The sequence below is a fragment of the Pipra filicauda genome, unplaced genomic scaffold (genome assembly GCF_003945595.2).
Source record: "Pipra filicauda isolate LSUMZ 115617 unplaced genomic scaffold, ASM394559v2 scaffold159_size1710840_pilon, whole genome shotgun sequence".
NCBI lineage: Eukaryota > Metazoa > Chordata > Aves > Passeriformes > Pipridae > Pipra > Pipra filicauda.
The window spans coordinates 990,713-1,006,713 of NW_024104095.1; the positions used below are offsets into that span (position 1 = coordinate 990,713).

The 16,001-nt window shown below is 40.5% G+C and overlaps 1 protein-coding gene across 1 annotated transcript in view; it reads left to right on the plus strand.

Annotated features, from left to right (window-relative positions):
• Positions 1-16,001, plus strand: part of USP10 (ubiquitin specific peptidase 10) — a 47,732-nt gene that overhangs the window by 8,172 nt on the left and 23,559 nt on the right. Inside the window, exons 2-3 of the mRNA XM_027725154.2 lie at positions 10,442-10,510; positions 13,426-13,471. Of these exons, the coding sequence (XP_027580955.1) occupies positions 10,442-10,510; positions 13,426-13,471 (115 nt within the window). The remainder of the gene's footprint in view (positions 1-10,441; positions 10,511-13,425; positions 13,472-16,001) is intronic.

Consider the following 16,001-nt stretch of genomic DNA (forward strand, 5'->3'; position numbering starts at 1 on the left):
GGCCGTGGCATATGTGTGGTGTCCCAGTTCTCATTTTAACTTGCACACCCCTTCTAAATACAAAGTTGCTGTCATGGGCTTTGCCAGATCCTCTCAGGTTTCCACCTGCCAGTTTGCTACCCATCGGGCTGGTAGAGGAGATGGAGAGCTGAGAATTTCCCAGGAATCAGGACATTGGATGGTGTCGTCAGGTTCTGTCTGCTGGGGACATCCAGCATTATGTGTGTGTCACCTGGTGAAGTGCTGGGAGGGGTTTGAATTCAGAGAGAAGACGGAACCTCTGTAGAATTATTATTCTCAAACTTTAGCTGATACAGAGCTTAGTGTGAGAGACTTTATTATGTAGTGATGGTTGTGTTTCATTTCTGTGATCCCCTTGAGTCATTCACCAATCATTGTGTTTTCCACAAGTTCTCTGGTTTATTTTTGGCTGTTTCTCTATGAGATTATAACCCATTTTCAGCAGGTCACAACTTGCAAAGGGCAAAGTCTCATTCTCCTTGTTCCTGGCTATTTGAATCGTTTACTTTACACTAGTAACCATCTGGATCATTTTTTCTCAGTTTGAGTAGAATCATCTCACTGATCATTCTCCATGTGCCAGAACTGGCACAGGAGAAGAGGTGGGATTGTGAATCCAGCAAAAAAACAAAAAGGCAAGTAAAACCTGTGTGGCCTTGGTGAATGGAGCAGGTTGTGTGTGTTCCTAATGACCAGGCAGTGTTTTACTGTCACTGTTAAATGTGCAGTGCCTTGCTGGGACAGTCACCTCTGGACAGGCTCTGGGTATTATTACCTTTTGCATTGTCTTTTTTCATTCTCTCTTGGTGTCCAGGAAGGTTTTGATAGGACTTTGCACCACGTTTAGATGAATACTAAACTTTCTAGGTTAAATCTCGCTTGTCTGTAACTCCAGGCATTCAACACTGCTGAAATTTAGGGTTGAGATGTGAACTTAGGCCTTCCAAAGAGGTGTATCAGTGCTGGGTAGGTGGGCTCAGCTGCCTTCTGAAGGTGCTAATCTGTGTTCCTTGGCAGGATGGAGTCCAGATAGCTAATTTTTACCTCACCTAATCTTAGCAGTCTCAAATCCTGCCCTGAGTAATTACTTGTGAAAAGCGTTGTGTGGGTGACTCGTCTGCCTGGTGCTCTGAGGGATAGATTTTCATTTTCCACGGTGTTTAGCTACAGCAATTCAGAGGCTGTGCTTTCATTTCCCACTTTATTCCAGTGTGTTTTTCAGCTTGTTTGACAAACTGGAACAGCAGTTTCCTTACTGCCCAGGGTGGAATCGTTCCCTGGGATGGGGCTGCACTGATCCTGTGATGTATTAGTCCTCTGGGAAGGTGAGGGTAGTGGGAATAAGCAAAGAAAATATTGAACATACACAAACCAGTGGGAATCAAATTAAGATACAAGCAGTCTGAATTTTTGTGCAGCATTGCTTTTGATTACTTGAGTTTAGAAACATAATTTTTAATGTAATTTCTGTATCTTAATGGGGTGCCACCCTGAATGTTGGACAGTGTATTTGCAAGGTTGGCACTTTTACCTGCATGGAAAGGGTGTCCACTATTCAGGCACATGGAGCAGCTCACAAGACAAGAGAGGGAGTATGAGATACATACTGCTGAAACTGAATTAAAAAGATTTTTGACGACAGTAGAAGGATTACCTGATTCCAGAATTTTGGGGATAATTTAGCTTTTGGGGTGGAAGGGTGATCTGGCAGGCACAGACCAGTTCTTCCCAATTTTTTTCTCCTTTGCTATCTCTGTCAGTAACCTCAGATCCTGTGTCAGCTCTTCATCTAACTCCTGTCCCTCATCTTTGGCCTCATCAAGCCAATTGTAATATTCTTGAACTACTTAAAATGTGCCTATATTTAAACCTGTTTAATTTCTTACAGCTCACATGCTTGCACTTTTTCTTCCTAGAGCTCTGCTTCTCTTTTTTCTTTTTAAGAACCTCATCCATGTCTAGATCTATTAGTTTTACTTCTTTAAACCGAGGATTTGAAGGATAAAAGTAGCCTGTGAGGTAAATTCAGGTATAGTAAGCACAAAAGAAGGGCTTTGCTCTGCCAGGGCACTGCCAGGCACCTCTGCAGTCTGGAAGCCATTCCAGGAAAGCCTGTCTTTGTTCCAGTAGCCCAGAGCATCCTGCCTTGCTGGGATAGGAATGTGCTGGCTCCTGGATACCACAAAGTATGTGGATGGGAGAAAAGATGCATGTGCTGTCCTTCCACCTGGAGGAACTGAGAGAAGCTTCTTGAACATAACCCTTTAGGATCTTAGTTGCTGGAATGTCTGCTAAATAAAAGATTCTGTCAGCCACAGAAAAACATGGATTTATGCAGCATGCCTGGAACTTGGGTGGACATCTGTGAGGTGTTAGAAGGCAGTTTGCTATTTAATGTGGCCAAAGCAGTGTTCTCCAGCTGCAAATTGATTTTACTGCCATTTCCTTAGAAGTTTGTCCCACTGTAGGTATCTGGCACTGAACATTGCAGCCCTAATGATTTTAGTTTGGCAGAGAAAAAAAAAGGCTAACACCAAGGGGTTTGTGCTGGGAAGTATTAGATAAAATTACTAAGGGATTGTTTTGCCTGCCCCACCTGTAATAAAATAGTGGTTAAACTGGCTGTGTTCTTGAGTAACTTCCAACTTCTCTCTCCTCAGAGCTTATCATGCTGTAGTAAATCAGAATAATTCAGGTCTTAATTATTTCTGTTCTTCATTATATGGAGAGTTTACAATTTGCACATTAGACTCAATAACTAGTTCAGTGCAAGAGGAGCCTGCAGAGCTTGAAGTAAATGTGTTGCTCAGTAATGAACACCCAGCCCGAAGCTGGTGTTTTCTAACTCTTCAGGGGTGTGAAGATAGAGCCTTGGCCATAGGTGTTTCATCAACCACTGTTCTTGAATTCAGAACCATTTTGGAAGTATTTATTTTTCTTTTGGTATTTGGAAGAAGTGCCTGGTTGGAGAATTTAATAAGAAAGTATTTCTGTTTGGCTTGTATTTTGATTTAACATTGCAAGAAAAGAGATTGGAAAATGCTACTACTGTGCATCACAGACAGATGTTCTGTGGGCTCATAGTGGTGGTGTAAAGGTGTCAGAAATTTCCTCTTTTGCTCTCCCAAGAGCTGAGAGTTGCTGTAATCACCTCTGACGATTGAATTGTTATCTCCCCTTTTGCTCACTGTCAGGAGCACACTCTCCAGGTATCCTGCTGTGGTCCCAAAATGCCTGCTCTTCACTGCAGCCTTGTTTGTGTGATGGGTATGTTCTCACCTTGGGTTCTGGGGAAGGTGCAGGGAAGGTGTTTTCTCGTCCAGAATATGTGATGCTCTCCCATAGGATGCAAATTAAAAGGTGTGCATAAAATGTGGATAAATCCTCCCTTTGCTGGGCCACTGCTTTATGGTCACAGGGAAGGGCTACACCAGCATTGCCCTCTTCGTGCTGTGGTCATTTACAAAATAAGATTGTGCCTGTTTGGGGTTTTTCTTTGCTGTTTTTTGGAACAGAAGTGTCAGTTGGGGAAAATCTTAATAGTGAAGCAGCAGAGGTTCTTTGCTGAAGCAGTCCTGGTTTGGAGACTGGAAGATAAGGAATCTTTCCAGAACACCACGCTCATAAATACAGTGGTGTTTGTGTAAGATGATGGGTTGGGTTTTATTCTACTCTTTCTTCCCCCTACTGACTATAATGACTGATTTATAGCCAACTTCCTTGGGCTTGATGCACTCTGTGGCAGCTGCTGTTTGAAGTGGAAGGGTGCCAACAGGCACCTCATTTTTGGTAACAGAATGATGAGTGTACATAAACAGAATTTGTTTGGGTGTAAGGAATTGGCTCGTGTTTTGGCAGGTTTTGGTATGGTTATTGTTCACTTTGTTGCTGTGATTTGAAATACGTTATATAATTGATGAAAAAGAGCACAACCTGCTCTGCTTCTGTGAATACTCGAGTTCCAATATTCAGGATAAACTGTTCTGACCCACGTTGTAGCCTCAGATAACATCGGGCTGTAGGGGCCATTTGTTCATGAAACCTGCCCTTCCAGTAATGCCACAGCCACAGCTGGGCTTCTGTACTGCCAGAGAACTGGTTTTCCCTCTGATCAGAAAATGACTTTTTGAGAATGATCATTCTCTTTTTTTTCATAATGGAATAAATCTCCCTCAGATTAATTCATGTGCAATGCAGCAAATGTGTAACTCTCTTCAGCTGTAAGACTTTAGTACTAACATCCAGGAAAACCCTGATCTGGGGGGAAAAAAAGGGATGGTACAGTCACACAGTATATTTTTGAGCCTTTGATAACTTAAATGGTGGGCAGGCAGAGTTGCACTGACTCATGGGCTTAGTTGACCTACATTTACCTAGCTCTGATCTTTCTCCAGGCACTATGGAGATGTGTTAATGTTCTAGTTTTAAGCTGCAGGCTAATGATAAAGGACTGTACTAAGAGTTTGCTTATGATTTGTTGCATTTTCAGCTGTTAAAAGCTTTTTAATATGCAACTGCTCCACCTTAAAGTAGAGTTTCATTTCCATATGTTTGTATTTTAGAAAGTGGACTTTTATTTTTTTCATGAAAGGGGTATAGCAACATAGGATTTTTTCAGAAAGTGACTTACCTAAAATACTCCTATGTAGGCTGTGCTGGAGTTGTAAATGGATGGCCGATGGTGGTCATAGCTCCTGGTTTTATGGCATTTTGGTTGCAAATTCAGAACCTAAACAAAGCCCAAACAACAAACCTGGTTTTCAGTTTCACAGTTTCCCCTGGGCTTTTTAAAGCATTTTAGCAATAAGTTTCTTCAGATTTGGGAGTTGGGAAAATCTCGTTGTATCCAATTAAGTAATCATCTGGGTACCAAGGCTTGAATGGATTTCAGCTCAAAGGGAAGGAGAACCTGAGGGAAGGCTGCCTTTTCCTACACTCTATAAAAAATGTGATAAACCTTGAGAAAATGGGGGGGAAGCAAAGGGTGAGGAAGTGGTGCCAGGTTTGCTGCTGGGATGACTAATGTGAGAGTGTTTTCTCTGCTCATAAAACCCAAGTGCAGTCATACACATGTGCCCTTTTTTCCTTGCCAGAAAACACACTTCTGGCTGAATGGTTCCTTTTCTTCCTCTACTCCAGCCTATCCCAGAGCTTTAAGAATAAGTCCACATTGTAGGAGGAGCTGGGTGGGCAAGATTGTCTAACTTAGGGTATAAATCAACTATTTCATCAGTTCAGTTTATATGGGAACTAGTCTGACTTGTTTGGCCTTCTGCTTAAGATCCTTAGTGGTGGCAAGCATAATTCAACTGTAAAAGCTTATTTTTAACTCCTTTGTGGAAAAGCAGTTGAAGTGGGAGTATTTGCAGCTTAAACTAATTTGCCTGGAAGATCTGAAGCTGTTGGGGAGCAGATGAAAGCCGCGTTAATGCTTCTTGAAAGCACAAGTTGACACTTCATTTTCCTATCGTTCCTGCAGCACAGGTGATACCAGGAGGATGATGCATCAGCAGTGCTATTTCTACCCATTTTTCTAGGACAAGCAGCTGTGGAACACGTACTCACCCTCCTTTTATTCCTCCAGGACAGCGTTCCTATTGCTAGACTGGAACAGCAGTGGAGATTTCATTACAGGCAGTAGGGTAACATTAGCACTCCTTTTTTCAAGTGGCTAAGGAGACCACAGCAAAAAACAGTCAATATGGGGAGAGCTTGCAGGTCGGGCATTTTAATCCTTTGGGGTCTTTTCCTGCCCCTCCTTGGAATTACTTGTGCTGTTGCAGCTTTTGTCTGCGTAGTTAAGATGCTGCTTGGTCAGTTATGGTGATCAGTTATTGCACAAATATAGAAGTGCTTTTACTTTAATTCCTGTGTGGTAGAAAACAGAATCTATTGTGTGGATTTGTTTGGTTAATTTATTTTGTGCAATTTATATTATAATCTATCTACAGTTAATATCATGAAGATATAAAGGTGATGGCATTGATGAAATAATTTGTTCCAAGTGGTGTAGACTCTGCTGGAGTGCAGCTGGATGTTACACTTGTAATCGTATTATAGAGATTAAGTTAGAAACTGATTCCAGTTCTGTTGTGACTGGAAACACCAGTGACTGACAATCAGCAGGATTTGGGATGTTGCTCTAACATGAGTGGCTTTTTAAAGAGAACTGATGTTGGGAGGCAGGTACTGGATACAGGGAAGCTTGAGTCCTTGCAGCATGTCAGGCTGAACGTGGAAATTGGTGACAGCAGCTCAGTGGTCAGTTGGAAACACTGTACCAACTTTAATAGTCTCATTCATTCAATAGTTTTAACTTTATTATAGAAAAAATATATTGCAAACGTGTTATACTTAAAAAAGAAAATTCCATCTGTAGAGTATTTGTAGAATATTCTAGTGTTACAATTTTAGCTTCATCAAGAAGAAAGCAAAGATCCAGGTTTTTTGATGTCCTCTCTCCGGCCACACAGGAAGCAGTGCAGAGCTACAATTCTGTCTGCTTCTTTCAATTATTTTCATAAGTGTAGTTGTACTTTTCTTTTTTTGTACTCCCAAAAGCTGTATGAGAATGTTTTGAATTCAGTGCCCAAACTTTAATTGCAAAATCTCAATCAGAGAAAGTAAGGCAAATAAATTAAATCTGAAGTACTGGAGCACCCAAGTCACCTGCAGCTTCATGTGAAGAGATACCATTTTAGTATGGCAGAAAGTACACTTTATTTCACATTCATTTTTAAAAAATATTTTTTCATTTATGTACTGGCTGTTGTAGTGTCTGTATCTGAAAGGAGAGATTTGGATATGTCACCTACCATCCCACCTAATATCATCTCAGTCTTAAGGTTTATTCAAGCATTGTTTAGTTTTATTTCATCCTTGGTGTCATAGATGTGACATCTGCAAGAAGACATTGACATTTGAAAACTCCAGAAGTACAGAACTTGTGTATGTGGAAACCAGCATTCAAAAAAACAAGGTGGAAACCAACCCTTGTGAATAATTGTCTTTTTTAACTGATTGATTGTTAAACCTCAATATGGAAGATCCCAGATGGAAAAACATAATTTTTTGATGGTGCAGTGTAAGGAAAGCATTTGATTGTGTTGGTGTGTGTTCACTCACTTGAGTTAAATCATGGTAATTTTATTATGTTTACTAATATATTGTCCATCTCTGGTAAATGGTCAAATTGGGTCATAGCTGGGAATGGCAAAATTAAATAGATCCATCAGTGTGTTTGGGGTTTGCTCTTTTGTTTTTTCACCCCAAAGGAGAAGTTTGGTAACACTGCCCAGAAAGTGGAAAGGGAGCAAAGGTAGAGTTGTTGTCCCATGTATCCCCTGCTCCAGGAATTCCACAAAGCCTCATTCCTTCCACACACTCCTGCATCCCCCCCAGAGGAAGTTATTATTTTCCACCTGGTCTTCTTATACAGCTGCAAGTGGAAAATCATTGAGATTTGTGTGATACTGTTTTGCTATTGCTCCTAATCTGTGGCAGAAATGGAGCTCACCAGGTATCTTAAGGGACCCTTGAGCACACTCAGTGCAAGGTCAGTGTTTGCTCTGCAGAGTTAAATCATCTGGGGAGGAGCAGGAGAAATGCAGCGTGAAATACGTGCTCCCAAAAAAGAGAGAGAGGATTCCTTCCAGCAGCCAGAACAGAAAAGCTTTTATATGGGTTGTGCAGATGGATTGGGAAGGAGAGGGAGGTCAGGTTTGACTGAACTAAGCCTCTTAGGGATAATGTATCTTTAAAAGTAAGTCTGGGGGTAGTGTTACAATTGGGAATTTTCAAAACTTTCCCCCAATATTCTCTTGGAGTTTCTCTTCCAGACCTAGTCTTGGTGTGAAACTGGATCTCCTGAGCTTTGTTCCTGCTCTCCTGTGTGAGTGAACACTGGCACCATTGACTACTGTTTAACATGCTTTTCAAGCAGCTGTGTTTTTGTCTCAGGCTATAAATCCAAATCAATCTTTGCGATAAGCAATTGAATGCCAAACAGTATTTTTTTGCCTGGAGAAAGCTTGATTTTTTAATTTTATCTCAAAACCAAATTTGGGTAGAGCTCTTAGTTAAACCTCAGCTCTTCACTGGTAATGGTTTTTAATAATTTTGGGTTGTATGTTGCCAGACCTACTGGAGTTTCTGCCTTATTGATGGGGACAGGCCTGGGTGTTGCTGCCTGGGCCAACTGAGCTGTGCCCACGTGCGCGGTGTGTCCTTGGCTCCTGGGCAGCTGTGGGGGTGAGGGGAAGGCTGCTGCTGCCCTGGCACGCCAGGGATGGCCCACAACAAGCAGCTTATCCCTGAGCACAAGCTCTCACCTGCACCTGAGCAGCCTGTGTCTGATCCCACTTTTTCCTCGGAGCTTGTGGAGTCCATCTGTGACCCGTGATTAGGACCTCGAAGCAGCATCCCATCAAGGTTTATGGATTGATACAGCGCAGGGCAGGTTAGTTGGGCATTTAAAGGCATCAATTTGATGCAGTGCTAATGGGTGTGTTTGTTTCTTAGGCAAATGCACACTTGAAAATATATTAAAATTGCAGTTGAAATAATCTGAAACGGGTTTGGCAAAGTTTTAATGGGTGCTGATGTATCTCTGTGTTGAAATGTTATTTGTAGAGTGGGGTGTGAATTAATGCTGATGGTGAGTAGCTTGTGTAAGTTGTGTAAATAATTTAATTAAGTCTTTGATTGTTCCAAGTATTAGATTTTGTTTGTTTGGGAGTAAAGCTAATTTTAAAGCTTTTGAGGTTAGGTGGAATAATTTCAGGAGTACAAGGTAGGACCCCAAAAGCTCATGCTTATAATGAGATTGTCTTGTAAGGGTGTGTTGCTTTTATAAAATTCTAGTGCTCTTGGTTAAAATTGTTTCCTACTTAGGTGTTTCATGTGCAGCAAAACCTTTAAATTTGAATTAATGGTGCAGGGCAAGTACTGCAGTGAGGTCTTTCTGATACTGTTTAGAGCCAAGCCAAGTATTTTCTTACATAGCTGATTTGTAGAGACCAGGCCCACTGATTCCTTGGGATGGAGGATGGATGGATGGACAGCAGGCAGGGAGCTATACTTTCAAATTGCTTAAAATACATTGGCTTTTCCCCCTCTGGATCCTTTTTTTGGGTAGAGATTGTTATACTTGCCAAGTGATGTGCTGTCACGGTTCTTTTTCACTTCAGTGTGTCTTAAAAAGGGTAGAAAATTCTGTTGTGTTTGCAGAAATAATTTCTTGAGAGATGAGACAGAGGACAGGGAGGTTGGTTAAACTGGGTAGGTTTAGTGGCATCAGTCCTGTGGACTTAAGTTTCTTTTGAAATAAGATTTTACTGAGTTTACTTGATGGAGATCTTCTCCTTGGTTTACTTTGTGTTTGCTTGTATAAAGCATTGTTAAATAAATCAGATAAAATTACGGATTTCTTCAGGCCCAAGTGGGATGGGTCTTTTGCACTATAGTGTGACTAGGACTAGTTTTTGGGTTAGATGTTGGTAAATTTGTAAAGTCCTGGCAGAAACAGCCACAACATTTCTTGGTGTGAATACACCATTAAAGCAGTTCCATTAAGGTTGCAACCACTAAGGTTGCATTAATGACCACCTGGTTCAATTTTTGTCTCGTTCCCTAATTAAAAAAGAAGCATTTTCTTCTGCTCAGAAAGAAGTACCGGGCCTGTGATACCTTGCTTAAAAATCTTGATAAATTTAGTCTTATTACATGGAGGAATTAGAGTTGGATTTATATAACTTTTAATAGTTTACAGTTGAGATTGTTTTCTTCTGTTGCATGACTGCATCAAAAATACCTCCTGAAACACAGTGATGATTCAGCAAGTGTTTTTCTTAGGTGTGTAGTTGCAATAGGATAAATTCTAGCTCCTATGTTGCTGAATAAAAATGGCTTGGTTATATTAAGGGTGTAAATCAAGCTTAAATCCTGTGCCAAGAACCGTGAAGGCACTCGGGTACAATTTAGGGATGTGTTGGGTTTGGGGGTTGGACTGTCTCACTTGGTGGTTGGCACTTGGCTGTGGGAAGTTTTTAAAGCATTAAATGTTTAACTGTACTTCACTCTTTGTATCACAGATGTTCCAGGTTGTTTTGACTGTTGGAATTGTTTGCAGTTTAAACCAGATTATATTAATATTTTTTTGAAAACACTAAAACGGTCAAACACATAAAAGTGCATGTGTATAAATCACTTTTTGTGTAAGAAAACTGTGGTTTTTACTTGCTGTACTTTGCTAAAGACTTGGGAAGGAACTAAGATGAGGGTTGGGATGTAAACAGAGTTTCTGACTCCCAACACACAGATCTTTTTGAGTTGTAGTATCCTAATAGATTTCATTATGAATTTATTAATTGTATTTAATGTAAATCCTTCTTTAACAAAGATCCTTCTCTTTTATTTTTAGTATATTTTTGGGGAATTCAGCCCTGATGAATTTAATCAGTTCTTTGTGACTCCACGATGCTCTGTTGAGGTAAGATCTGCTTTAAACTTCTTCTAGAAATAACATTTTAAAGCTACATCTCTTTGTGTGAATTTGAAATATAACAATACAATTAATTTATCATTCCCTTAGCTTGCTAACTTACAAAGGGGAGATACTGATCAGTTGTCTTCTTTCCATGTATGTGGATGTTAAGTCAATTTTTAGAGATAAATTAGTTATTCCACCTTCTGCTTTCAGAGCTGGAGTATCTGAACTGGTGATAGGACGATGACAGGGGGTTTTCCAACCCTGTTACCTCAGCTTTGGTGGGTTTTTTTTAAGGGGTGGGTATGGAGAAAACTTCTCAGCAGTGTTCTTGGTAATTAGTTGGGCTTCTCAGTCTGGTGAGCCTTTTGAAACACAGGGATTCTTTATGTTTTTGGACAGGTGGAGCACTGCTGACCCTCAGTGCTGTGCTTAAAGGGAAAGCTGTGTGTGAGGTCTGAGAAATGCAGCAATAATGAACTAATTACAGTGTCAGTGAGAACCACAGAGTAGAAACAGTTGTCTTTGTGTTCGAGTTCATTACACACTCTTATTGGAGGCTCTTATTCTCTGTAGTTCTTGGTAGAGAATGATGAAACCATTTTCCTTCATAGGGAAGAGTATTATCCCCTTGTCCTAATCTCCAGACTCAAGAAATGATTTCCCTCTAGTTCAGTTTCCATGTATTTCCTCCAGACATTTCCATTCCAGCATTTTGGTCATGCTTCCATCCTCCCCTCTCAACATAAAGGAAATGAACACTTGAGCTGTAGATGGGGGAAATCCTTTTGTCACAGTTTACAGACCATTGTTAATGGGACTTAGTTTCCTGTAGCTTAATTTTCCGAGGATAATTAGTATAATACTGCTAAACAATAAAAGGGCATGAGGGGAATGGGGTGGGGTGGGAGTGAGGGAAGTTAAGAAAGAAAAAGATAGTTTTTACTTGCCTCTTGGGAGAGCTTTGTACCTTCTCTGGTAGGTGGGAAGCAGTGCAGGAAGATCTTTAGGGAATACGTGGTAGTTCTGATGATTTGCTGTTTCCCCACCATAAATGCAATCTCAGCAGTGACATTTGCATCCCATGCAGCATCACCTTAAGTGCCCCCCATCAGCTCTTCTGACACTGGGAAAGATAAAAATGTCATATTTGGACTTCTGTAAAGCTGTTCCCAAAGTCTGTCGAGGAAAAATGAACCTACAGCCTTAGAACCAGTCTCACTTCATTTTCTGACTGTCTCAGGTGTACCTAGTTAGCTGTCAAAATAAATGGTCCTTAAGTTTGCCCTTGATCTGGTTCAGTTCGATGTTTTAATTATCTGGATGATGAAATAAAAGCGGTGCTTATTAGTTTTACACTGTGCAGATATTTCAGAGAAAATTGGTCTGAAAAAGACGATGCAATTCCAGAAGGGCAGGACAGAGCTGACGGTGGTGCCGTGTGTTTGACACACATCGTGCTGCAGGTCCTTCACCTACACACTGAAGGGGGACTGAGCCAAGGGACTACTTAAAGCTAAAGGGTGTCTGGAATGTCCCTTTTACAGGTGACCTTTGTAATACATGTCCTGTCAGACACCTGTTGACTGAGATGGTTCTGGTGGCCCAGTTGGAACAAGTCAGCTCAGAAATCTCTTCTTTCCAAAGGTGCTGTCGATTGATCAGATGTGTAGGAGATCAAGAGGCTGACTTCTTCTTTTTTTTTTTTAAAACTTCATATTTTCTGAAGGCCTTTGAATCCTTGAAATACAAAGTTTATCACAAGCTGTTTGCTGTAGGCATTTAGAGGAATTTTTTTAGCTCTTAACTATAAAGTCTTATTGAACCCGTGTTCAAAATTAATATGGATAGTAGGCTCTAAACAGTCTGGAGCCTCTTTCTGACCCACTGTTTCTCATTTTTGACCTGAAAAGATGCTATATTAAGATGTATTGTGGTTTATAAGTGGATTTACAGCATGTGTTCTTTTTATGCACTTTTTGTAATGGCATTTTAGGAATATTTTCCTTGCCACCTGTGATGCACTGCTGTCTGCAGTGCATTAAGAAGGCAATATGTAAGTATCTATAGCTTTAGAGAATTGAAAACTTGAATAGAAAACTCTTTTCTTTGTTGCACCATTAGAGTCACTATTTAGAATAGCACTGTCAAGCTGCACTGTGCACTCAATGTTTTATCTCCCACTGCAGAACCAGTCCCGCTGTTCTCCAGGGAGCCACTGGAATGCAGGGTAGCCGTGGCTGCCAGGTCCTGCAGGCACAGGAGAAGGCTCTCAGCTGCTCAGGGAGTTTAGGGGCAGGTGAGGGGGGATGAGAAATTACCCACCACAGCAAGGGTCCTGTCAAGCACTGAGTGTTGATGCCACTGTTTTATAGTACTTGTATTTACAGTCCATGTAAAAACCATGCACTGTGGTTACATTATATCAAGGTGGTAAATGTGTTTAAGAATATACCTCAGCTGAAACATTTCGAGAGCCACACTACAGCTGAACCAGGCTGAGAGTCAAAAGGTTTAGGTGTGATTGTTGTCTGTGCAAAAATGTTTCACCTTTCACAGGTGATTTGGTGTCCATTTTTTGTCTAAACAGAGGGTATGTTCCTCATCCTAAAAGCGTGGGGAGTTAGTGTTGATGAAGAAAGGTCCTGATGCTGTGAGGTGAATTGCTGGAGAGGTTGATGAGCCTGTGGTGTGTAACCAAGATAATCTTTATCTTTCAGTAATTGTGGTAATCTGCAAGGAGCCTGGAGCTGCAGAGTGGGATTTGATAAATATAGAAGCATAAGTTCAAGACATACTCTCTGAAAATCAAATAATGATGTTATTTTGAAAGGATTCGGATATTTCAAATGAAACTGATATCAAATGTTTATGGATTTGCTTTGCCTTTAAATAAGTTTCATTTTTTTTTTGTACAGCTCCCCCCATACAATGAAACAGTTTCATGTGGTATTAAATCCACAGGTAAGTTTTTCATGATGGTAAGAAATCAAGATCTTTTTTTTTTCCCCAAACTTAAAGGTTGTGACACTTTCCTAGATTTACTGCAACCTCCCTTTAAATATAATCATTAAAACTTGCTTAGCAGGTATATATGCATTTAGTAGGCAGGTTGGTTTTTAAACTGCTTTATTGAATGACATCTGTGAGAGGTTTGGAAAATACTGCATTGAGCTTCAGCTAATTGCAGTGGACATGCTTATTCCTCCTTGACTGTGCTGCCACACAGTCTTGGTGTCTTGCTGAAACACTGTAGGATGTAGCTGTGAAAATGTGGGGAGGAACTTGAATGCTGGTGAATAAATAACTCATAGTGTTCAGCAAAGAGCAATTTCTGGCAGTTGCAGCCTGAAGACTCCTCTGTTCTGTGTTCCGTCTGACTCTTGTTTCTGTCTGGCTCAGCTGTTTTTCTGGAGAATCCCTTTTTTTTTTTTTTCCTCTTTTGATAAAAGTGTGACTCTTGATGTAAAAATACATTACAGAGTTCCCATTTTAAAGCTGCAGCATTCACACATCTACTCTGCCTCAACCCATACACCTCCCTGCCTGGCCTTACTCCACAGGTACAAGGAATGGACAGTTAGGTTGGAGTTCCCATGTGATCATCACTGTATAGTTTAAACCAGACTTTCACAGTAAATTACTGTTTGGGTTTTTCCCTGAACCAGAGGAGAGGAAGGGAGCTGAGAGTTACCCAGGTGTATATGAGAATGACATCAGATCTCCTTCAAAATAATGCAAGTATCTGACTGGACATTTCTCACAAGTACTCAAAAGAGGACCAAAATACACTTAATAATGTTAAAGAACACCTGATCATTATGCTTGGAGATTTTGGCCCTGCATTTAAAGATAAACAAGATAGCCAGTGATAAAGAAGGATCCCGGGTCCCATTTGAAAGCAGATAGGCAACACTTCTGACAATTCAGGAGCTTTATTTAGCACAAGAGCAGTTTTAGGACCCTGAGTAGTTTTAAGTAGGAGTTAGAAAGGTTCTTTAAAAAGACCATAGGGTGTGAATTGTCTGTTGGTGCCGGGGGTGTCCAGTCATATATTGCTTTGTCTTAACTGTGGATTTGAGTTTTGTTCTTTCAGGCTGGGATTTTAATGTTCACAAGCCACACAGAAAGTTGGTTTGTACAAATGTTTTTCAGATCATTCCTAGACCTTGAGAGAACCCCTCCCAGCCCTGAGATTAGGTAATGACACAGCACATTAGGTTTTGCTTGAAAAATGTCTTTAACAAACTTGCACTGTACTGTGCATGCACATTATCACTGTGATGGCTGCGTAAGAAGCTGTGGAAACTAAACTGGAATGTTTGCTTAAGATGACACACATCATGTTGTCATATAGTCTAGTTTTTTATGTATTTATCTTGAGTATTTAACTTTATTATGGAATCAGAATATCTGTTAATACTTACTAGGAGTACTCAAGTCATGGCTGAAGCTCTAATATGCAGAATTCTGTCCAGACTAATTAGTGCTGTGTATTCACAGATTTTGGTGTTGTACACAGACTGTCCTTGGAGCATCTGTTGATCCTTGTTTCAATATGCATCCCATGTTGTACATGACAGATAGATCTGTTTCAGTCCATTCAGAAATAGAGCTGTGAACTGCATTGAAACAAAGATGCCCTGAAGCAAAGTGGAAAGTCAAAACAAATAGAAAAAATTGCCTCTCATTTTTTCTCAAATGAACTCGACACAGTCTTACAGTAAATGAGCTTCTGCCAATCCTTCCCCAGACTAACTATACAGTAACTACTGGTATTTATTATTCTAATCCTGCTGTAAGGTGTAAAGTTTAATCCCTCAGCTGTAATTTCCTAATTTGTATGTTAAATGCTGGAATGTCAGTGGTGCTCTTGGCAGGATTTTACCCTACGCTGTTCATTGTGCCATATCTCCGAGGGCTGTATTTTGGTTTCTGCTCCCCACTTGCCCCAGGGCTCTTGTGATTGTTCAGTGTATGATAAACTGATAAATGCACCAAAACTAGAAAAAAAAATGCTCACTTGGATTATTGATTTTGCTGGATTAGCTTTGGGTAACCAAGTGCTGGGAGCTTGCTGGAGAGAGAGCAGCAGGAGAGGGGAGCAGAGGGGGCAACTTTTACTTCAGGCTGTGACAGACTGAACTCTCCCATGAAGGGAAACCACATCCTTTGTTTTGAAGCCATTATTATTTTTTTAACTAGGATTTTGGAAATGAAATCACAGATTATTTGAACTGATAGGGGTTTGAAATGTTCCCAATAATTGATTCTTATCAAGGTTGGAGGAATATTAGGTGTTACCAGTTGTTGCTTGTGCTTTATGGTGTTGTAACAAAGGCTAAAGAACCAGCTCTTGGTTCATGCTTGATTTAATAAGTTACTCCACGAGCAGATGAACTAATGAGGAATAGTTTTGTTGTGCATTTGGATCCCATATCCCTTAATCCCCCTTAAGCTTTGCCTTTGCTGTGGCTGGTTTGGAGCTGTATGT